This window comes from Oxyura jamaicensis, chromosome 26, assembly GCF_011077185.1.
Source record: "Oxyura jamaicensis isolate SHBP4307 breed ruddy duck chromosome 26, BPBGC_Ojam_1.0, whole genome shotgun sequence".
NCBI lineage: Eukaryota > Metazoa > Chordata > Aves > Anseriformes > Anatidae > Oxyura > Oxyura jamaicensis.
Genome location: NC_048918.1, coordinates 4753920 through 4777031, shown reverse-complemented (window position 1 = coordinate 4777031; position 23112 = coordinate 4753920). Strand labels below are relative to the sequence as shown.

At 43.9% G+C, this 23112-nt stretch overlaps 1 protein-coding gene and 2 long non-coding RNA genes across 8 annotated transcripts in view; 2 read left to right on the top strand and 1 right to left on the bottom strand.

Annotated features, from left to right (window-relative positions):
- LOC118178592 overlaps positions 1 to 4686 on the top strand; it is a 7198-nt gene extending 2512 nt beyond the window's left edge. Inside the window, exon 2 of the long non-coding RNA XR_004756216.1 lies at positions 80 to 4686. This is a non-coding gene — a long non-coding RNA (uncharacterized LOC118178592). The remainder of the gene's footprint in view (positions 1 to 79) is intronic.
- LOC118178590 overlaps positions 1 to 8928 on the top strand; it is a 26158-nt gene extending 17230 nt beyond the window's left edge. The window contains exon 2 of one of the 2 annotated variants that reach the window (XR_004756210.1): positions 8558 to 8928. This is a non-coding gene — a long non-coding RNA (uncharacterized LOC118178590). Of the gene's footprint in view, positions 1 to 6022; positions 8508 to 8557 lie in introns of those variants that run through there. The other variant, XR_004756211.1, reaches the window with a different exon arrangement.
- CD46 (CD46 molecule) overlaps positions 1 to 23112 on the bottom strand; it is a 23448-nt gene extending 336 nt beyond the window's left edge. The window contains exons 1-13 of one of the 5 annotated variants that reach the window (XR_004756207.1): positions 22951 to 23112; positions 21857 to 22048; positions 21557 to 21653; positions 20802 to 20887; positions 20439 to 20645; positions 19804 to 19986; positions 18608 to 18796; positions 17835 to 18026; positions 17466 to 17492; positions 16685 to 16751; positions 1730 to 1880; positions 629 to 818; positions 284 to 390 (exon numbers count right to left, since the gene is read on the bottom strand). Coding sequence is in view for 2 of the 5 variants with exons in the window: in XM_035347266.1 (XP_035203157.1) it covers positions 14815 to 14905; positions 16685 to 16751; positions 17466 to 17492; positions 17835 to 18026; positions 18608 to 18796; positions 19804 to 19986; positions 20439 to 20645; positions 20802 to 20887; positions 21557 to 21653; positions 21857 to 22048; positions 22951 to 23032 (1413 nt within the window). In the remaining 3 variants the exon portion in view is untranslated. Of the gene's footprint in view, positions 1 to 283; positions 819 to 1729; positions 1881 to 12290; positions 12939 to 14800; positions 14906 to 16684; positions 16752 to 17465; positions 17493 to 17834; positions 18027 to 18607; positions 18797 to 19803; positions 19987 to 20438; positions 20646 to 20801; positions 20888 to 21556; positions 21654 to 21856; positions 22049 to 22950 lie in introns of those variants that run through there. The other 4 variants (XR_004756205.1, XR_004756206.1, XM_035347266.1 and 1 more) reach the window with 4 other exon arrangements.

Sequence of the window (23112 nt, the reverse complement as noted above, 5' to 3'; positions counted from 1 at the left end):
GGAGGAAATGAAGATGAGGAGGAAGGCATTTTTCTCTCTTAACCATTTACTATACTATTTTTTCACCTCTCTTCTTAAGTGACCAACAATGAAGATGGGCAACTGTGCCTGGAAGTTCTGAGGACACAACCAGCTTTGAGCTTGGTCCTTCTGGCCGAGGAAGTCACCCGGTTATGCAGTGGAGTGGTAACTTTGCTTTCTCATATAGCAGGGAACATTATTCCACAGCCTTTCATCATACCAAGGCTTAAACAAGTTTAAGCATTTAATCTATATTACTCACTCACTGACATCGCAAGCGTCAGGTCTGGTTGTTTAGCAACAACCACTGGGTTTAGAACCAGCTCAAACGAACTGCGTGTGTCTCGGTTACTTCGGCAGGAGCCTGTCCTCTGAACGGCAGGCGGAGAGGGGAGAGAGGCCGTGTTGACACAGGTACACCCACCCCGACTGAATTTTGGCTGTTATAAAGGCCGTACGCATTGCAGTTTTATCCCCGTTTCTTTGCGCAGTAACCCAGAGGGGAGGATACCATTTCCAACGGCAGTGCGGTGGCAGGAACAGGGAGGGAAGACAAAAACAGACAGTAGGTGCCACTCCCCGGATTTTTCCTCTTTCCCATCTCTACCTTCCTTGCCTCCCCTCCTTTCCTGCCAGATTCCGTGGGGAGTTTCAGGCTCTTGCTGCAGTCGTCACAACCCCTACTGACTCAGAGCCCTCGCTGGCTGTAGCTGGCTCCCTTGGAGCATCCTCGCCTCCTGCAGCGCCAGTTCCGCAGAGCAGGGGAACAACGGGAATAGCAGCAACAGCGGTGGTCCCTGCAGCAAGACAGACAGGCAGAAAGACACACTTCTATAGGAACAGCACAAGGCAGCTGCCGAGGTCAGCGTGCACAGCCACAAGCTGGCCTAAGAAACGATGCTTGCTTTCCCGGGAGACCAGTGGGTTAAGTGGCTCTGAGTGGACAGCCCTTCGCATTTTTCCCCATCACGGCTGTGTGGTGGAGGCCCCGTTAGTTTGCAAAGGTAGCGCTGCTTCATGGCAATTCTCAGCCCTTCAGACAGAGGTGCAAGTGGCAGCCAGTATACTAAGGCACATGCATAATTTGAGTATCAGTGTTCGGTGTAGGGATGTGTTTATTTTTGCTCCTTTCGCTACTGTCCTTTGGCCACGGTGATAGTTTAATTGTGACTATGTGCAGGCAGGAAAAGGAGACTGAGAGACGAGAGGTATTTCAATGTTAAACTTCAGCTGTAAATGTCCTTACTTGGGAATTGAGGTTACTGTCAGCAGGTAAATCTGGGGGACTTGCAAGAAACAAGGCTAAGAAGGGGACATGGCATATTTCTGTAGGACAGAAGCAATTTTGTGCATGTGATACTGTATGTGAGGTCTACGTGGCAAACTGTTCCATAATGTTTTTCTGTGTATTGCCTCAAAAGGACTTGGAAAAGCTGTGATTTCTTAGTCCCTCTGACACTCGTGTGTGTGATATTGTGTAAGCTGATTCATTGCTCAGTATTTTGGTTCCCTTCCTTTGTAAAGTAGGGTTCATTGCATCTCTCAGCCTTGGTGCGGCATTGTGACGCAGTGATCGTTAGTGCATTGGGTCTGCTGGCAAAATACGTGCAATTTTCTTGGGAGTTCAGACTGTTCAAGGACGCAAAATTCGGTAAAGTTAAGAATTGCAAATGTTCAGGCCATCAATTTAAAAGCAGTAAAGCCTTACCAGCTTATTCTTCTGTGATACTGAAAGAAAGCTGTCGGAACGATGAGACAGCCATGATCTCTTTCTGCACTTGTTTTGCCGATGGTCATGTTACATCTGTGACGCAGTCCGTTTTTGCTGCTCGTTCCTGTCTCTGCTCTGTGGAGTTGAGCTGATCGGGGCACAGGCAAGAAGACGGTTAGCAACATTAATTTGATACCAATGTTAAAGTTTGCAGCTGCACCTGGCGTGGCAGGGATATCGGCATCCACCTATTTTACCACCCACAAACGGTGAAGGAATTCAGATGAACGCGACAGCACCCCTAGCCATTTTGTTGCACGCAGAGTAGACTCTAAGCCTGCAGTGCTGCTGCTGCTGCTGCTGTTAATTTCCATGTCATACAAATACAGCGTTGGGCTCTGTGTCAGGAGCTTTACTGATGCTGTGAAAAGCTTGCAGTCTATGAGGAAACGTTTTTCTTTTCTTATTTGGGAAAATTCGTTAGAACGTCCAGATGCCAAGTATTGCATCCTCACTCCTCTTACAAATCACTTCCAGACCTACTCAGAAAATTCACTGCTGCCTTGCGTATTTTCTAAAACTTGTTCACGGCAGCTTAATAAGGGTGTGGCTGGGGGGAGGTTGAGCTTTAAGCTGCGTCAGTTAAATATCTGTATTACTGATGCTAACGGAGAGCTGTATGCAAGAGATACCTGAACTGCCAATACGCTCCATATACCTGCGTATAGATCCAGGTAGTCCCAAGCCTCGGTGACAAAGATGCCCTTGTTATGGCACAAGAAGGGAATACTCTGCCCTGTTCTCACACACTCAAAAGTTTTGGTGCAAAGATGGCAGTAGAAATGGCCAACATGGGAATCTCACAAAATGGTTTCAACAGAGCTGAGATGCACGCGCCGTTTATACTGGCACGGCTCCGAGAGGGACAGGCTCGCTGCAAGGTCACTCCCCTGCCTCCTCGTCACTGACCACTTGGTCTTGCAACAGTGGCAGTACCGGAGCCCTGAACCTGGAAGGGAGGCTTGAAAATTAATGCTGCTGTGGTAGGGGGTACGCTGAGTCTGAAAGTATAGGCCCAAAAAAATCCTGGATCTCAGAAGCATTTAAAGTCCAGAGCTGTAATTCGTTTCTTGAGCAAACTACAAAAACTTGCTTAAAAAGACTTCCTCTGGCCTGCTGGGAATTGGAAGTAGCATATTTGTAAGGACTACGCATCAACTCTCACCATGTTCCAGACGAGAAAAAAAAATGTCTCTGCATATATCTGAATTTCTGTTCCTGCAGCCTTTATCAGGTGGACCCCGCAGGCTGCTCTAAGTTCACCAGTGCCTGTCTCTCCTGTGCTTTCAGTTCCAGGCACCACAGCTCCACGGCTGCCTTTCCCCCTGCCAGATTTCCCATTTTCTCAGGGGTTTCCATTTGTCCATGTCACTAGCATTTTCAGTGGACGTAGGACAAATGGAAATCTGGAGCAAAACAACTTTGTGCCACCTTTGCAGTCACAAAGTTCAGTTCAGGGGCATGGTCCCAGGGTGCTGTTAGACGGAGAGGAACACGGGGCTCCAGCAGAGCCAGCACACGCCGAGCAGGGGTGCAGGTGGACCCTTCCCGCTGGCAGTTTCGCTGCCCCCCCCCCCCAGCAATCCTGCCCCGACCATGCTTAGAGCCCGCTCCAGCCTTCGGCAGCGTTATTCTCTAGTTTCCAAAGGAAAAGAACCTGGCTGCTAATCCTGATGCCAGTGACGACTCTTCGCCTACAGGGAGGCATATGTGATAGCTTGTCTGCTAAAAACTGAGCCAACACAGTGTGATTCAGACCCTCAGCTTTCCAAGGAAGAGAGCTATTTCTGAGTTAAGCACATCTCTTCAGCTCCCCACACAAACAATCTTTATCCAGTGCAAATGGTACGTAGTACGTGTCCACCAGCAGCCAGGGGTTTTGCATTTGGCCGTACACCTCAACTGCTTCCTAGGCATCGAGGAGGGCTCCCAAACACAGCGAAGTTTCTGGTATAGGAAGGACAATGGGAATCATGGGAACGGGCACAAACCAAACAGCTCAGGTGCTGGGGGAGTCTGCCAGGAGCTGGGTCCATGCTTTTCTCCAGCTTTTTTTTTTGCCAGGGCGTTCTGCTGCGGGTACTGAGCATGCTTTCAAATATCAGGTTTAAGGGCAGGTTATACTTCGGCAAACATCGGGCAGCATCCGCGTCCTTATGCTCCTCACTGGCACAGGACATTATTTTCTCTTTTCAATGACAAAGAAAAACGTGACTTCCCTTGACATTACCTAGAGCAGCTGGAACTGCAGTGGTGGGGAAACACCATGTTCCTGAACTGACTCTACAGATCGCAACAATAACCTCCCTGTGACTTCGTCCGAGACCTGCAATCAATACTTGATATTCTGAGGTGATGCTTATATACAGAAGTTAGGAGCAGAAAATTACTTTTCTGGTTTCAGCTGCCTTGGTGGGGAATATTTTAATGTAGTTAGTGCTGTAATGCGCTGTTCAAGCAAGCTGTGTATAGCCAAAGCTGATGAGTTTTCAGTGCTGCGCTTCGCTACCTCTCTCCTGTGACCCAGGTCATGAACGTGCCAGGCTTTTCTTCCCTTGCGTGGGTTTGCCCAATTTCACCTCATCGTTCCTTGTGAGATCTGAAATCCTCAACAGCATTTAGTGGTTCAGTACTTCCTGCGCCCTCCAAACAGGCTGTGGCTTTGCCTAGGAACTCTCATGAAAGCAAAGGTGGAAAAAAACTGCATGTCTCCAGGCAAGCCAAAGCCATTTCAGCTTTGCAGACAGGAATCGGCTTAGAAAATGCAGCCCGAATGGCTTGTGCTCCTAGAATGGTCACCGAGCTAGGACTGTTCCCTTCAGCTAGCTTATGGGAAAGTAATTCAAAAGGAAGTACTACCTTTCACTTAACAGTCTGAAACAAAGTTCTGGGATAAAAAAAAGTCTTGCAAGTAAATCCTCATTCTGTTGGCAGCATTGCACTGTTAATCTGCAAGTTGCTCCAAGAGATCTGCAAATTAAAGGTTTCTTGCATTTTTTTTTAGCTTACTTTATTAGACCCAGCACAGAACGAGTAGATCAGTATGGCAGAGGCATAGAACGACGGCTGGCACAGCCCACCACGATAGCCAGTGTGCCTGGCTCAGCCCTAGTGTTGGGCTCTCCAGCCCTCACACCAAGCTCAGCTGCACCAAAGCACCAGTGCGATGCCCACGCTGACTGCCAGACCACGGCTCAGCACTGCTTAGGAGAACCCTGGTTCTCCCAAAATCCTGCTGGGAGCCGGCTCCAAAGCTCACCCCAGCCATGCATGAGCACAGCTCGGCGAGGGGCCCTGCAAAGAGGAAGGGCAGAGGTGCACCTCTTGGGCCTGAACGCCAGCCACGTTTTGGCCATCACTGATGCTGCTGTCAGCTGGCCAGCCCTAAATAATCTGGGAAAGAGCTGCATGTATTAAACAAACAGGCAAGCATAAAAAGGGCCTTCCCCTACCCCCAAACTCTTCAACACGAGGGCTATATAAAAAATGGATCAGAACGATGGGCAGCTCGTTGTCCATTCCGCAGTCAGACAAACCCAGTGAGCGCTCTGCCAGCACCGTTAATGGGACTGGAAATCAGTGCCCCGAACACAGGCAGGGCTGCCCCACTGCTCACACAGGCTGTGTGCCCAGAGGCCCCGCAGGCTTCTACCCCCAGCATGCTTCTACCCCCAGCATGCTGTAGTCGAGTGTCCAAACTCCTCTTTTTTGGTGGTGGTGGGGCACAGATAGCACAAGGTTTGTAGACTCAGTGCCGTGGTTTTAACTGTACTGTTCAGACTGCAATTTTAAGGCTGCGATAGCAGGGACTAAAGGAACAGACTACGTTCACTCAGGAACATGATCTGGAGTTTTTATTCTGTTCCCAGTAAAGGATCAAAAGTCTCCGTTGTGCTCTAAGCTCACAGGGGAAGCGCGTGTTGGTGCTGCCCCGAATAGCAGTAGCCTCTCCAGAGCCATCGTGCAGTCACAAGCACCAAACCCACGAAGCGCTGCAGCAGCTACCCTACCTTTCCTCAGGCTCGGTCAGCGCTGCTGCATCTACAGAAAGCTCTGCACGCTAGCGCTGAGCTCAGACTGCAAGTCAGGGCACATTTGTCCATACCTGACCTACGCAATACCGCGCAGTAACAGAGCAGCACAACAAACAGATGCAGTTACACGCTCCCCCGAGCTGAGGAAGCTTTTTTTGAAACCTTAGAAGTTCACTCACTTCAATTCCCCTTACAGGTCACCACTTGCACTGTCACACCCCTCTGTCCTGCACCTGGCCCTGGTCTGACTCATTCCTCAACTGGGGGATGATGCATCGAGCCTCTCTGCCTCGGATCTGCATGTGAAATGGGAGCGTTTCCTCCGGGGGAGACCGGAGGCCGATGAACCACGAGTTTCATTCCGGCTTTTCAAAATGGAGGAAAAAAATGATGATGCACACAGGGTCAGGCAGAGGTCTTTGCTTTCTGTAGAAGCCCCAGAAAGTGCCTTAATGTACAAGCCGAGGGCTCTGAAAATCAGGTCTGCAGCACCTAGGCTTGTCTGGTTCATGCAGACTAGATTAAAGGTCGGCAGCTAGGGAGGAGGTTCCCTTTCATGGGGCAGGCAGGGATTTCTTCCCTTTCTTGACTTGTCTAGAGGGTATAAAGCAGCGTGAAGTCCATGAAAGGCTTTGAGATGCTCCTCAGAAAGAAGCTATAGAACTGTACTGCTGCTAAAACGCGTCTGAAAAGGAGAAAAAACAGAGCAATAGGACTGCACTTGCTCTGCTATTACTTATCAGAAACCCTGGGACACTTCGGCAAGGCCAAATGTAGCCGACAGCATGTGCCTGTCTCTGCACACGTGTGTCCCCACACGTACATGTCCAACATGCAGCAAATGCTCGAGACAAGCGTTTTTATCTTTTTGCATGCATGCACATTACTAGTTGAGCACTGCCTATCACGTGCTCCTGAACTGCTCTCTTTTTCTCCTTCCTTCTGCATGCTGCCTGCCCCAGCATGCCGGTAGGTTTGGAAAGAAGAGCATATGCTGTCACGGCTGTACCCCTCGTGAAAGGTGCATCCGCAGCTCAGCAGCGAGGGCTGACACCTTCTGGCTGCTCAGAGGGAAGGGGAGCGTGAGCTGCAGGTAGCCTGCAGGAGGGGCATCATCATCATCTTAATCATGCTGAAAGGAAATCTGTTTTTAATCAAACTATAAATAATGAATGAGCCATTGGTCTTCAACTGCTGCACGATATTTCTGGAAAGATTACTCTGCTCTGGAGGGCGGAGGGGAAGGTGCTCAGACCCAGTTCATCAGAGGCACTCAGTGGCTCTCCAGGCCTTGCACCTCCAGGGCAGCTTGCGTTTTCAGCAGCACAAACATAACTGACATTTCCAGCAACTTCCTTGAAAACTTTATTAAAGATTCCTGATTACTGTTAAGGCACGTGCTTAATACTGAGAAGAAAAAAAAAATACAAAGCAACCCTCACTTCAAGTCCGCTTCCAGAGGATGCTGCTGGGGTACTTTATCTGTGCCACAACTAACCTCCAGCCAGCAGTAACTCTCCATCCAGCCTTTCAGTAGTAAATCTTTATGCTGACAATATAGGATGCCTCATAAATAACTGTGCCAGCAAGAAGAACACTGGGGAGGGAACCTGCTTTCCACTTATCTTTCACCCTGCTGCCCTAGTTAATGGATTTAGAAACTCCAGTAAATACCCAGACAGCAATCTAGTGCAGTTCTCCCCCCGCCCCTTCTTGGAAGGACGTGCTCTGTTCCCTGAGCTTTCCTCTGCTGCCCGTGGGTGTGCATTAGATGTAGGCACTGAAGCAGATTCTTGGATCCGGTTACAAAACTGATGCAAGGAGTTGCCAAGAACCCAGGGCATCGATAAGTAAAACTCCCAACTCTGCTTCTGCCCAGCTTCATCCGGTTTCGCATCAGCTTCTGCATCGGCACAGGTTACACACGGTGCCCAGGGTCTGAGAGTTCCCGAATTACACGTGTGTAGTTGTTCACAGGCCTGAAGACACGCCATATGCTCCCACACACTTGCTGCAGGTTAGCCACCACGGCTGCGCTGTGCTACGGTGCTGCTCACACCTATTCCCTTCCCAATAACCGTCAGCCACTCATTTTCACACTCTCCTACCTCCCTGGCAACTTTTGTTGAACCATTTGCAGTTATATTTGCAACTGCTCCCTTTTTAGGCTTCGTTCTGGCCCACAGCTCAAAGTTGTTTCCACATAATTTATTTTCATTAAAACTTATTTTGTGCTCACAGGATTTAGAACTTCTCACAAAAATCTGCATCTCCGTGCTAATTAAAAGCATGCTATTAAAAGCCACGGGATAAAGCTGACAAAGTGCCACCATGACAATCAACTTCCTTTCCCTGTCACAAAAGCACCCACCTTCTGTTTGTCTACCTGTCCTCTGATGGCACGGAGGTTATAGCCTGGGCGTAACTTCAGGAGCACAAAAAATTGCTCCTGTACGACAAAAACTTTTTATTCCTCCTCCCAAACCAGTAGCATCCTCTGCATTACAGTCAGACTTCTTTTGCCACTAGCTGCTAAGAGCTTCGCTTTACCTGGCTAGCGAAGGAAATCGCAGTCACTGCCGCAGCAGTAGGCTCCTTCATCACACATCTCATTGCTCCTACATCAGCCTCAACTATTCACGAGATGCCAAAAAATGTGTCAATAAAATAACTATCCTGAAGCTCGCTGTCTCACTTTCTAATAAAATGAAATACATTAATTTTTCTCTAGGTACGGTGGAGATGGAGGATTTGCTCTTTCAACCTGCAGCCATGCACAAGATCTGTCTTCCTCTGGAAGCTGGTTTCACATGGTGGCTTAGATTTTCCCACTTTGTATCTAGCACCATTTGAAATCAGTGTTCTAGGAGCAAGAATTACAGCGTGGGAGGAGATCAAGCAGCTGCTAACTTCACTGACAGCCTATACTCCTTATACAGCACGCTTTCCAATCATTAATTTTTCGACACCCATCCATTTTGTAACATCATCTGATTTCTAGACACCATGCAATCACTGTATGCACCCTCTCAAGCTAGGGCCACAACAGGAAAGTCTTCCTTCAAATGTATTTTACTTAATAAACAATGGCTGTGAGTTAAAGTTGTCCAGAGTAAAGTCATCCGAAGGTTGCATGGAAACCAACGTAGCACTTCTTGCATGTCAAGGCGCAAGGAGTGCATTCCCTATACTGTACAAACATTATCCCAACGTGTAATTTCCTTGGAGCAAACTGTACTCTGGCTGTGTGCTTGGGGATCTTACCGTCACGGCGTTATCGTTCCACAGGTTCCAGAGACTTGCTCTGCAACCACAGAAACTCCCTCTGACAGTTTGATCTCGGTTAGCAGCCCCGACGTGACTTCAGTAACCGTGCTGAAGTGACGCCGATGCACACAGAATCCACTCCTTTTCCTATGTTTTTTAAAGTTTACTGTTGTTGCCTTCCAGTAATGTTTTGTTAGACTCCTATACCTTTGCATCCAAACCACTAAACTATTTTTGCCTGACCTCCCCTGCACAAACACGCTTCTATACACAAAAGGATGGTCGCTGTGTGGATGAAGCACTTGATCAGACCACTGAATAGTCTTCTTTAAAGAATGCGTAGCTGTCATCTACAAGAGGATTCTTCTCTGAGCCAGGAAAATGTCTCTTACACAGGCTGACCGATTTCTCTTGGTGTTCAGAGTCTCAGTTTTTGTCTAGCACCATTTGAAATCGGTTATGATGTAGGGGGAAAAGCAACAATAACAGAAAACTTCATTCCCCCGCCCCCAGAGTCCTTATAAATAAATGCCATCCGAAGTATGATCGTGCTTCACAAACACGGATGTTATGCTCTTCTGTTCTCTGACCTGCAGTTACACCTACAGGCCGAACCACCCGCACAAAAGGAGGACAGTCAGCATCCCGTTCAACTAGGATGGATGCTTAAAGAGAAAGCGAAGCATCTGTTCAAACACCTAACAAAGATTCTTCAACTCAAGCAAGCCAGGGCCCTTGCGCGACAGCACAGCCACCTGCCCCTGCGACCAGTTATATTCCTTGTGCTATGTTTGCCTTAACCTGTTATTTACTCAGACTTTTTTTTTTCTTTTAAATAAACTTGTGTGCTACTTGGTATTGGGCTCTGTCTCAGGTAGACAGATTATGTGCTTCCCTGCCAGACAATGTCCAGTTGCTTCAAGTCAGCCCCCAGCTTCACACGCACCACACTGCGCGAACCATGCTCGGAGGCGAGCATTCACACTGATTTTAGCACCTCTGAGAAGCCCACCAGCCACCACCACCCAGCTGGATTTACCAGTAGATGGCAACACAACATTTTTATTACACCCGGCCTGTTTGTTAGCACAAAGTTCACGTGCTCACAGCACAACGTGACTTGCTGTTACCAGTTGGGTTCTAAAACAATTCACGTTTCAGAAAATGGTACAGAATTCACGACAATGAGGACAAAATCACTTCTAGTACTGATGTCAGATTACCCAGTAGCTGCCTATCCTCCTCCCCATGGTCACAGGAATCCCCAAACTTTATATATGGTTTCTAAAGCTGTATAGTCTATATACTGTCCTCGCTTGCAGTCCATATCAACTAATTTGAGAACCACAAATTAAAAGATACGGCATATTATTTTTCTAGTCCATCCTCTGAATGTTTATGCCTTTACAAGGCAGCTGGCTACACATTTCTTTGCAAAGAAAATTAAGTTCAAGTGTGAACCTCCTAAAATGAGAAATAATCACATTCTACTTAACATTTTACTTTAAAACGCCCAAGCAGTATTTCCCTGAAGATTACAGCTGTCACTCCCTGGACAAAAGTGCCAGGGCACTCCATGGGCTTTGCTCCTGGCATAGGGGTCCATCAGAACAAGCACACGATAAGCTGCCTCTTCTCCAAGTTTGGTAAGAATTGATGTTCATGAGTGAACACTTAGGTTTTGGAGGTTCTAGGAAACCCTCTGCTCTTCCAAAAGACAATCAAAGACCACAGACTGCTCAGGAAATTAACGTGCGTTCTCTACACTATGCATCCCGGTGTTTTAAGTAGTTTTCCACACAAAGGGCAAACTTCGATCTCAACAGTTCCCACCTAATGCAAGTTTGGTACATGAAAAATTATCTTCTAGAAAAATGGAAAGCAGCTATGTACCACATGATGAATGAAAGACAAACACGGCTAAAAATACATTTTTTTATTTGCAATATTACAAACCATCACTAGTCTTTACATTGGGGAAAATATAAAAATAAAGCCACCTTTTACAGTTATTTCACTTTAGCGATAAGTGTGTTTCAGCAGATTTTAATATTAGAGATGCCACACACAAGCTGGCTAACGACCGACACGCTCCACTCCCAATATATTATAACATTAATTACAATTATCAAGCTAGGTATCAGCTATTCAAACGACTACAAACAACAAGTGCAGCCAAAAGCCCTCTTTAAATAACCTGACACTGTTACGAACTCTAACAATACAACTGCTGGGATTGTCCCAACGTGCCTAAGAAACCCTAAATAGTTTGATGATGTTGAGACAATCTGTTCACCACCGGGGACAGCAGTGCCAATCTACCACAGATGAGAACAGTTTAAATGCTGCCTTGGCCATCTGAAGTGAGGCAATTTGTTTTTTTTTTCTGGGAAAACTGGTTCTTACAAGCTGCCTCTGTGCTGACAGCAAACTTGGAGATTCACAAAGCCAAACCCTGCCCTAATTGAGCTTTTGGTTTTAATAATGATCAGAAATAGCTAGTAGGCATTTAAAGCAACAGCTATCAGTGCAAGTCTGAGCCTCAGTTCAAGGCGAATTCTGTGATGGGAGCTCCTGGAGTCACCATCTCAACCAAAACCTTTCATAGCATGGCTGGCTACCTGAAGACAGACCACGTCTTCCCACATCACCAGCATAGCTGTTCCTTCACTCCTGCAACTAAGGTGGCTCGGTCTTCCCTTACCATGAACAGGGAAGGGAGCCAGACAGGGACAGGCTCATGTCTCAACAGATACCCACCCCACCTGCGTTACAGAGCTCAACCTAGCATAGTAGTCTGTGTACAGAGACTTGAAATGCTGTATGTGGAATACATCATTTCAAATAATTAAAAAAAAAAAAACAAGGAAGCTAAACCCATCCAGCACCCTTTCTATCCTAACAAGCAGCATAATCATCTCAGAAACAGACATCAACGCTCAAAAAAAACAAATAAATAAAAATCAAGCATCCCAGATCTTAGAGGATGGCTACCAGATTTCAAAGCCATTTATAGTTAGGCACCTTCTGTCAACAGGCCAACGAGTTCAAAACCAGGGGGATGCTGTGCTATGGAATTCAAGTTTCTTTCAGTTTTCCATTGCAATAAGTCCATTATGGTGTTTCTGGGACTAAGCCAAGGAGCCAGGAATACATATGGCTTTTTTCCTTCTTAAAGGCAATAGAAAAGCTATAAAACCGATTCAAAGGCACATTTTAATTCATTATATATACAGAAACCAACTTGGGCAAACAAAAAAATAGCATATACAAGATCTAAACTGTGATCATTTCAAACGGACACAGCCTTAAGTGGTACTTATCTCTTAAGGAAATAATTAAAACATTTCAGAATACAATAAGCATCATTTATAACCCCTCGACTGTGAAAATGAATGAGAAGCACACGAGAATTTTAGTGAGCAGAACTAACATTGCATAGTCTTCCGTACGGAAAGAGGAGCACTGAAGGCAGCAGGCAGCAGCAGCCGGTACTGTGACAGTCCTGCTCGCAGTACTCCCGCCGACACAGACACTGGTGCATGCTACACGAAGTGCCTTTAAGTCCATTTCACATGCACAGAAAAGATGATACGAGCGACCCACAAAGGACAGCAAGGATGGATATTCTGATTTTTTTTTTAATCCTATTAACGATCTCATACTACAGTTAATCAGTAGTATAAAACACAGTACAAGGGAGATTTATCTACAGGAAGTTAATGCACTCATTTTCCGTTTCTGACAGGCACATTCAACTGCAAGTTCCCCTCCCACCCTCAGAAAGGGTCATTCATGATTTACAGCTCGTATATTTGGCAGTACATGGAGTGCTGTCACTCTTCCTACAAACAAAAAAACAAGGCAAATCAGAGAGTTTACATTTAAATAGTTCTTACATTTATTCTGAAAGCACAGCCTTAGTTTTATTAAATCGGTATGTAAAGTCATGAAACTAAGTCATTTCTCCTCTTTGTACCAAGCAACTAACAAACTATGAGATTTTTGCTTCAGTTTCAGCCACTAGACTGCTAAGAATGACCTGAAGGCTAGAAAAGCATTTGATCCAAATGGATCATTTCAAGCGATGAAGAGACCATGCCCAAGTATTACCAGGAACTTAGAACAGGTACAGGATTCCTAACTCATTTGGAAGCTGTGTCATATGCAGCCCTTATATTATTTTATGCACAGTACGATGGTTAGTATGTATTTCATAACCAGAAGCCAAGTATTAGTGAGAATTTTGACTCTGTAGCCTGCTAACAGCAAATGTACAATATTTAAACACGAGGATTAAAATTTACAGTCACATCCACAACTAGTTATACCCATATGCATGTATCTTCACATTACTGAGCAACTCATCTCTTCGTTTACAGAAAAAAAAAACAACAAAACCCAACCAAAGGCAACAAACCTCTGCACTATTGCTTGAGGTCTCCAAGGAGTTGTAGATACAGGAAGAAAAATGTGGGAGCTAACAGTGTGTACACATACCAGCTGCTATGTCAGAACATTAATTTCTCCTATTGCTGTGAACAAACGGGAAGATGGAAATAAGAACTCTTGATTCCTTTTTTCTCTCTACAAAAATAAGGCCGACTAACCCAGAAAACTAATCTCTATTATGTACATCTTATTTCATAGATAAATATAGTATTTATTTGTGTGTGCCATCTCAAACTTATGACAAATACTCAAAAGTCACTTGGTCTTTAGAAAATTAATTAAAAAGGCCATTCGTTTGAGAAGACCTTCACATTAAGAGACACTTTTTCAATCGTCACCTTCTCAGACTTTGTGCAATGGAAAAAATCAACATGAAGACACAAGTTTATAAAACCACGTGCAGTGCAAATTCTAGCCATTAATACAGCAATGACAAAATGCCAATAATTAATTAACACTCAAATTAATCTCCCTTGTCTTAAACTTGTCCTACTGTAACGAGGTTTAAAGAGTCAGATTTTTAAAAGAACTAATTTGGACTCTAGACAAGTGCAAGTCCAACCATCATCAAATGCACCTGACTACTGGACTAATACTAGTTTAAAACATGAGAGAAAACTCGATTCCAAACAAGCAACTATACTTTGGCACTTTTCAGGCCCACAGAACTCTAAATTTGAAAAAGGAATTACTTTTTTATAAAAGGTCTAAAAAGATGGTTTGCATTTTTTTTTAAAGAAAGCTGAAATGCAGATGTACGAATCACTAGTTCTGAAAAGCACGTAATCTGGTTTCCTCTGAAGGGATGCACACTATCTTTATAATTCCAGTGTCCACGTGCTTAGGTAAAGGTGGCTTCCAGTTCCAACAGACGTCTAATTATAGGGAATTATACTATTAGTCACCAGAAGTAATGCACTGTTGTAGCCCATTTCACACTACCGAAACAGGCACAACGTTCCACTGAGTCCGTACACGGCCTCCTACCAGACAGGAAAATGTTACTCGTTCTTTGAAGACAACCCAAAATTAAGATTTGTGATGCATGATCACTGGAAGCTACCACTTATGGCACCAGATGACAGTTCTTCTGGTAACACACCATGTTCTCACAAAATGAGAGAACAATTATTATAACCTTCCCTATAGGAAACTGAGGTGTACCGGATTCCATGCGTCCCCTGAAATTGAGGAAACTGTAAAAAAAGACACTTAAGCTTAACGCAGATGTCCAAATGAAACGGAAAGGATATACCTTTTAAGATTCACTTAATTCATTTGTGCAGTTTCTTCCATCTCAGCTGGCACATTAGTTTTTAAAATACATGTTTCCTTGCAATTCTCATCAACTGTATACGAGCTGAACAGCAGAAGGGGAAAAAGGTCTAATTGAATATATCCTATAAAACTGACAGACTGGACATACAAGCAACAGAGGGTGAGAAAAGATTTGTGCTGTAGTTTGAAGACAAAGTATGAGGTACTAGAAGCACAATGGGTCAGAAAGGCTCGATTACGTCAGGAATCCAGAAAACTAAATAGTGAGATCTAGGCCTTAGTAAAAGAAGGTCAGGTTGGGCTTTCAGACAAGAATGCGATTTAATAGTCAGATGCTCACAGCGATGAAGCTTAAGGAAAGCACTAGGTATCGTAAGATGTTTCAGGTCGTGGGATTTTCAATGCAACATCCTTTCATTTTGGATGATCCCTTCTTCTTCCTGCACACTGAGAAGTCTCTCCACACATGAAGAACACAAAGTGCTGCCCTAATACTCTTAACTCCCCCTTGGACTATCCGGGTTGCAAATTATCCAAGCCATGGGTGGTGAAAAGCAATTATTCCAAAGCACTGCATTACTTAGCAGCATGCAGGTACACAGCCTCTGCCACTGTGCTTACAGGGCCACCGTGGCCCTTGTAAAGATACCACATGGCCTACGTGGAAGACACTAAGGCTAAAACCTTGCTGGATGTCAGCTAGCTTCAGGGTTCTCCCAAGTAGTACTGTGTGTACTTTGCTATGAACATGAACTGCAGGAATATTTCCTCTGATGTGCTTTATTATGAGCCTCCCTTCCTTCATCTCACCCCAAGAATCTTTTAACAAAATCTGCTGGAATTTAAGTCAGTTCTGATGAGCTGCATGTTTTAACACTGTGCTAACTTGCTCTGTATTTTCAGTATTTTGCCGGTTACAAACTATTCCTCCAAGAAAGCACTTTTTTCAAAGAAGGTAAGATAAGAAATCACTGCAAGAAGCAATGCAGCGAGGCATTTAAATCTCCTGCCAACCCCTATGAAGAAGCATACATTAACAACTAGATGCTTTGAAGATGAAGTTTAAAATGCCCTGCATTTCACTAAAAACGAAAGAATACTACAATTTATGCATTTGATATTTTACAAGTCTATAATGTAGGGATACCAATCATTGCTGCTGCAGAAGGAAAAACTGAAGTGGATCTACACATTATACATTCCAGTTGCAAAGCCAGCTATTTGCTTCTTCAAACAGTACAGGACCACCTTTTTAGGTCAATTTTGTGTGCTTTTTTTCATTGTAATTAAGCCCGTGTTATTTTAAGTTGTTTCTGATCCAAAACACAGTGGTTGTCCAGGTCCCCTAGCTACCATTGATACATCTTCTGTAGAAGCAAGGACGCCCCTTAGCTCACCTCCGAGGCTTCCAAGCTCACTTCAACCCCTCTGGCTCTTAAAGCCTATGGAGACCTCCTCTAGGTATGCCAGATGCTTATTCAGGCAAGAAAATAAAACAGGTGCAGCCCACCCAAGCCAATACTACTACTGGTTTTAACAGAAAGTGGCATGTTTTAGAGCAGATGCAAAATTACTTTCTTGATAAGTGTACCTATGTTAAATATAAACCCAAGCACAGTTTTTCCTTCCCTAAAAATAGCACAAGTGTTAATTAGCAGCTTATTTGAATAACAGATACAAAAACAAAGTCAAATATGTTGTTAGGCACTTTAGCTTCCCATCAGCTGCTAAGCTTATGTATAAACATTAGGCATTTGAAGAAGAAAAGGCAGATAAAGCTCAAGAAACTTAAATCTGTTAGCATTGCTTTTGCTCAGTCACAGCAATTGGAAATACAAAAAAAAAAAGCAGGCTTACTCACCCTCCTTGTGAAAAGAATTTCTTATAGACCCAGAAGGCTGCCAGGAACACGAGAACTACTGTAATCACTTCAGGAAAAAATAATAAAAAAAAAGCTTTAGAGTGACAGTCACAAAAAAATACAGCCTCAAAAATTAGCACTGTTTTCACCCAGAGTCCCATACAACACCCTCTTCCTACAACACTTAAAATTTGCATGGCTTATTTCACATGTGTTTGATGCTTTACTCAAGACTCAAGGTAGATCCGCTCAAGAACAGTGATCAACAAGATGGCAAAACACCACCAGTTCAGGAATATTAAAACAGATGTCCCAACATCCTAATGCTACTTTCTAGAAAAAGTTTATAAGGAATCAGTGGTAAAAAAAAAAAAAAAAAAAAACATTTGTAAAAATGTGTTTAGAAAAGTGAGTAACAAACACAAGGATGGAAAGATGAAGTAAGCACTTCAGTTCACTGGCAGTTATTTATCTGTTCATACTTTCAGAACACCCAAATGTTGAGGAGTTTATGAAAGTGACAAAGTTGTGGAATACTGCCTTTGAAATCTAATTACATATAAGAAAAAGCATTTTACATAAAACTGATTTGTAATTGCTAAGTAATCTTAACTTGTCTTGAATTCTGCAACTTCAGTAGACATTTCTAAAATTTTAAACACTAAAGTAATTTTAAAATAACCAAACCTAGTCACAGGTGAAGATGAGAATATTCTCATCAATTCCACATAAAAAATAAAATTCACATCATGTATTTGTTGAGGTTTTATACGATACTTACCACAGATGATGGCGATAACATAGGCACCTAAAACCAAAACAAACAAGCGTTATGAGGAACACATCTTGTTGAAGATCTTACACAAATGCTGTATGTTATACAAAAATTCATTAGGATATTTCAAACAGGTTGAGCGTTTTTGCCAAGACAAGCCTTGCAGCAGGTCTGTTTACATGGCAACTTCTATTTATTTTAAAATATTCCTATTCTTGAATGGACTTTTACCAAAACCTCGTTTTCTTATGTCAAAATAAAGATGGAAGTTTGCATTAAATGACTTCTCCTGAATATAAAAGTACGTTCACAAGAAGTAAGTTTTCTGTTACATATACTTGTACTCTATGAGAAACTCTTGCAGGTCATACTTACTTAAGTGGCAAGCTGGGACTCCAGGACTCCATTTGCCTTCTCCCATATACACAATACGATCTGTACCATGTAACGTGTAGCCTGCGTAACATTCAATTGTAATAGAATCCCCTACAGCATACTCAGGTTTTTGTCCATAAATTACTCTACCATGACTAATGACTGGAGAGGAATCAGAATGTACAGGCTTACCTGAAAAGAAAAAAAAATCAAGAACAGAGCTGGTACATGAAACAGATCAATGATGTTGCCAACAATAAGCCCCTACACTTGTGTAAATATAAGAAGCTCAGTCAATCCTCAAGATATTTTATATGGAAAGGCTGCCTGCTTCCTAGAAGCTGCAGATACTTTTGGTAATGGACATGCTTCAGACACATTAACACACATCCCAGTCCCATCAGGACAAACTGCTGCATCCAAGTAATAACCTCTCTGTTTATACTATGAGTGATCACATGATGCAGAGTGAAATGAGCATAAAGTCTGTCATCAAAGGAAGAATCTTCAGAAAATACTCCCGGTACAGACCTTTCAAACAGGCTTTTGAATTTTCTTAATTTCTGTACACAAAGCTAAGACTAAAGTAGGACTCCAAGTAGGCACAGAACTCTCCTCACCTGCTCTGATCACAGCCCAGGACACTCACCACCTATGAGCAGAACCCAGCTGGGCGTGCTGACAGGTACCTGACTTTCAGGGGCTGCACACTGTTACATCGGACACTTGGAACTTGTATATCCTTGATTTTACTAATTATGAATTCTACTCACATGCACAGTTTTGTTCAGAGCTCCATGTATTTTGTCCTTGACACGTTACTGTGATCTCTACAGCATCATCAGGAAAAGCACAGTGAGGATTGCACCTTAACCGAACAGACTCTCCACTTCTGTATTCAGATTGCAGCGGAATCACTTCTCCATGCGAGATCTTCGGGGCACCACATTTATCCTCAGTAACTAATACAAATATTAATTAGTAACTAATACTGAAATACACACAGTAGCTAGTACTGAAATTTAAAAGCATAGTGATAACACACTTTAAATGTTTTATAATTCATTAACTCACTCAGTATATATAAACTGCCTTTGTATGAGAAAAATAACTTAGTATACCTGGATTGTTAAAGCTTCTAGCATACCTTCACAAATTTTAAATGCCAATTTTTCCTTTGGAAGACTTAAAAAGAAACATCACTGTACGTATTTGTTAGGGTAGTATGATCATGATATAGTAGCTGAGAAATCCGTATTTGTTAATTATTTTCATAAGAATCATTCCCAGATGCCTTGTCAGACTCATTATACAACACTCAAGCACACCCTTTGCCAAAGTGGTTCTCGTTCTTGAGAGCTCATTACTAGAATATACATGTAGGAAATCCTCTCACTGTACTCTGTGGCAACATTCCCCCTCCCTCTAGCACAGAGGAAGGAGCAAGGTTGTAGAAAATCCTCTGCCACGTCCCATGCAAATGAGTCCTAAAAATAATTGCCTGTCAAAAATCTAACAACATACTGCACACCATACAAGGTGCCTGGAAAGCAAGACTTGAAGAGCTGGGTGAGAGAACACATTCAGACGTGATGATTTTGATTACTCTAGAGGATTTTATGAACTCCCTCATTGTGCATAACCCTCGTATTTTCCACCATGATTCAGAAACACACCTCTTCCTGTATTTCTGTATGAAATCACTTGAACAAATAGCATGATGTTGTAACTATGTGGCAGCATCATAGGTATGCCCATGCTGCAACTTCTATACACAAATCTGCAACTCAACTCATTCTCGCCCAAAAACTGGTAAGAACCATGCGAACACCTAAAACAGCATCCACAGAGAAGGCTCAGCTTCCTTAGCTTATAATTCCCAACTACAGCATAACGACTTGAGATTTTAGCTAAGACTTACAACATTCTCAACTTACAAGAAAAGTTGGGTTGCTATGTAAAGACTTACTTTTTTCACAAGTTGGTTTTGGCGGATACCAGGTGTTAGTTTCTTGGCAGGTGATTACATCCTGTCCGACCATGAAATAGCCTGGATCACATTCAAACGTAACCGAGTGCCCGTAGCTATAGAGAGGTCCAAATCCAGTTACTTTTTTTCCATTTTGAACTTTTGGATTTTCACATTTGACCACTGAAATATGAAAGAGGAAAGCCACTCTGAAACATATGTTAACAGTATCTTTACAAGTCGCAGCTAGTCCTAACCTAGCTTTCACATTCTTGCTCTTTACACATTCTTTTAGCAGATACTCAGGCTTTATGGTCTGAGTTCCTTCACTTTATCCTTGTCACTTCTACCAATTGCATACAAACTGATGGGTTTTCCTTTTTTTTTTTTAAAAAAAAAAGTTTTGTCTTAAGTTCTAAGCCATTCTGTGTCATAATCAATCTATCAATATCCACAATGTAGTTTATCTGATCTACATTGGAGCTACATCAATTTATAGCAGCAGCAGATGAAAATTTCTCCTTTTCTGTAAGAAAAACCATTCGCCTCCTCACTCAATTCCAAAAAAAGGTTAGATATCGAAGCTTTGGAGTCAGACAGGCTATAATAAAGAAATTTATTTTAAAGCTAACAACCTTTACATTGTGGAGGTGGTCCACTCCAAACTCCGTTTAAGTCTCCATCAAGCGTGCAGAAGATAGAAGGTGTACCAACCAGCGAGTAGGGATCTTCGCCTTTCGGTGCGTCATTGCACTTATAGGTTACTGTTGTCTGATAAACATACTCAGCTGCTTCCGTGTAGTACCCGTTGGCTATACTTGGTGGTGGTTCACAAGGAACTCCTAGAAATAAATCATACATTTTAGCTGATAGAATTTTGTTACCTTGATCGTCTATTTTACCATCGTTTCTTACACTGGAAGGTATACTGCACAGGTGCTTTAAAATAAGCTATCACCATCTGAATGCAAACATAAATATGGTCATAATTTACTTACGTTCACAGAAAGGAACAACTCCATCCCAGTCAACAGCTTTATTCTTAACTACACAGGTAATTTCACTACTTCCACGTATTCTGAACCTAGACAGGTAAAAACATTTAAAAGAAGTAAAAATGTAAGAGAACTCTTATTTCTCAAGGAAGCAGCTAGAAACTTTGCTTACATAGTTCTGTAATTCTGACTCTGAGAACATGACATACCACACTTTTGTTGTAACGAACATGGTATCTTAAAAGATTCTATTTTGCTAACAGTCTCAACTTTGAAAGAGAGAGAGAAGCAAATGAGATGTCACTAAAGAAATGGATGGAAACCTTTCCAGGTACCCTCTAGTACTAAACCAATACCTTCAAGTTACTAATGCTAAAGAAATAAACTGTAAAAGGAAAGGAAGAAAAAATCCTCGCAAGATGTTACTACTTTTGAGTTTATTTGCTATATGCAGACAGGTGGGTTGTTATTCAATATAATAAAGCACAATGAATGTGTGTTTGCTCCCTGTGCTACAGGAAAGGTTGTTAGTGGTTAACACTGTAGTTTTCATTAAAAACCTTAAGCCTCGGTTGATGCAAACAGCAAGTAAAGCCAGGGAATTAAATTTAGCTGAGATTTTATCTGCCCCAGGTGTAATTCAAGAGATATTTCAAGTCAGAATTGGAATGAAACCTACATAAGAAAGTTTGGTTCTGGTTCAATCCTGGTCTAAAGAGGAAAAAAAAGAGAGATGAAAACTTCACCAAAACACTTACCCTGTGTGACAAGAAAAAGTAGCTTTTGAACCAAACGTAAGGTCTGTCACATGAACAATACCATTTTCTAATTCTCCTGGATGAGTACATTTTTTCGCTGGGGAAAAAAAAAAAAAAAAAAAAGATAAATCTACATCTTCGTAGTTGTATATAATGACTAAGTCTTTGTCGTATGCTGTCCTTAAAACCACTAGTATTTTTCAAGCTTCATTTAAAATTGTATAGAATATTAATTCACTTGAAAACAACTGAAATTGTCAAGTAACAAAGAGAAAAAGCAAGAGTTCATGCACATGTCACCTGCACAGAACTTCTCTGTTTGCGACCACCTTAAGTCTTCACCACACGTTCGAGTTAACGACTTCCCAGGGATTCTCATATACCCGGGGCGACAGACGTACGTCACTGTGGTTCCAACGGGAAAGCTCTGCATTGTGCTGAAACTCTCCGTGAGCTCTGCGTACTGCAGTCTTTCTGGAGGCATACACCCCTCTGTCAGAATACAAGGGAAGAAAAAGCAACACACTGATTTATCAACAAGAGAGACGTGCTGAGGGCAGGCTAGTATGGTAGGTTTTAAGGATGCATCAATAAATGAAAGCGACAACGTTCTTAAAAGCCAGAGCTATTTATTTATTTAGATTTCAGGTTTTCAATTTGTATTTAGAGCACATCCAATGCCCAACTCCACAGTAGCACTGGTTAATCCACCATTTGTTTGCTCGGGTTGCTCTTTAGCACTCTACCTAGGCAACGCATTGCTTCCTAGTGGCTATTCTTTGTGCTTGCCTCATTCTTGCGGTTAGATAGGCGACTTAACCCCCTGCGTGCTCACGGGGAGCAGAACACCCGCGTGCAGAACACCCGCGTGCGTTGCTGTGGGGAAACCAAAGGGGCGGAAAGCACAAGGGTGGCAGCTCTCCTTCCCCAAGACAAAAGGCCGCTGCCGCAGCCCAGGCCCGCAGCGCCTCGGACAAAAACCTTTGTGCTCTATTGTACTTACCCACCGAGCTACAAAATAACGTTCAACAATAAAACCACCGCCCCCCCGTAAGGTAACCCCCAGCTCAGGGGCTGAGCCAGCACCCACCGGCACCAAGGGGGCCACGCTGCGTTTCACGGCCCGGGCTCGCCCCCCGCCGCCCCCAGCCCTGTGGCCGTCCCTCCCCTCAGCTCCCCTCGCCCTGTGAGGCCGCGGGGAGAGGCGAGGAACGATCCCCGGGATCCCCCCGGGGCTCCCCCCGTTTCCCTCAGCGCCCCCGCGGTTCCCCTCAGGTCCCCCTCGGTTCCCCTCAGGTCCCCCCCCCCCAGTTCCCCTCAGCCCCGCAGCGAGGCCGCTCCCCTTCCACGGCGTCTCACAGAGAAGGCTGAGGGAGAAAGCGCCCGTTCCTCACCCTCCGCCCGCGCCTCGCCGAGCACCACGGCCACCAGCAGCAGCCCGAGGCCGGCCGGGCCGGACGCCGACACCGTCCCCATGCCCGCAGCCCCGGCAGCGCCCGCTCCGCGCCTCTGCCTCAGGAGACGCAGCGCGGGGTTGGCGGCGCATGCGCCCTGCG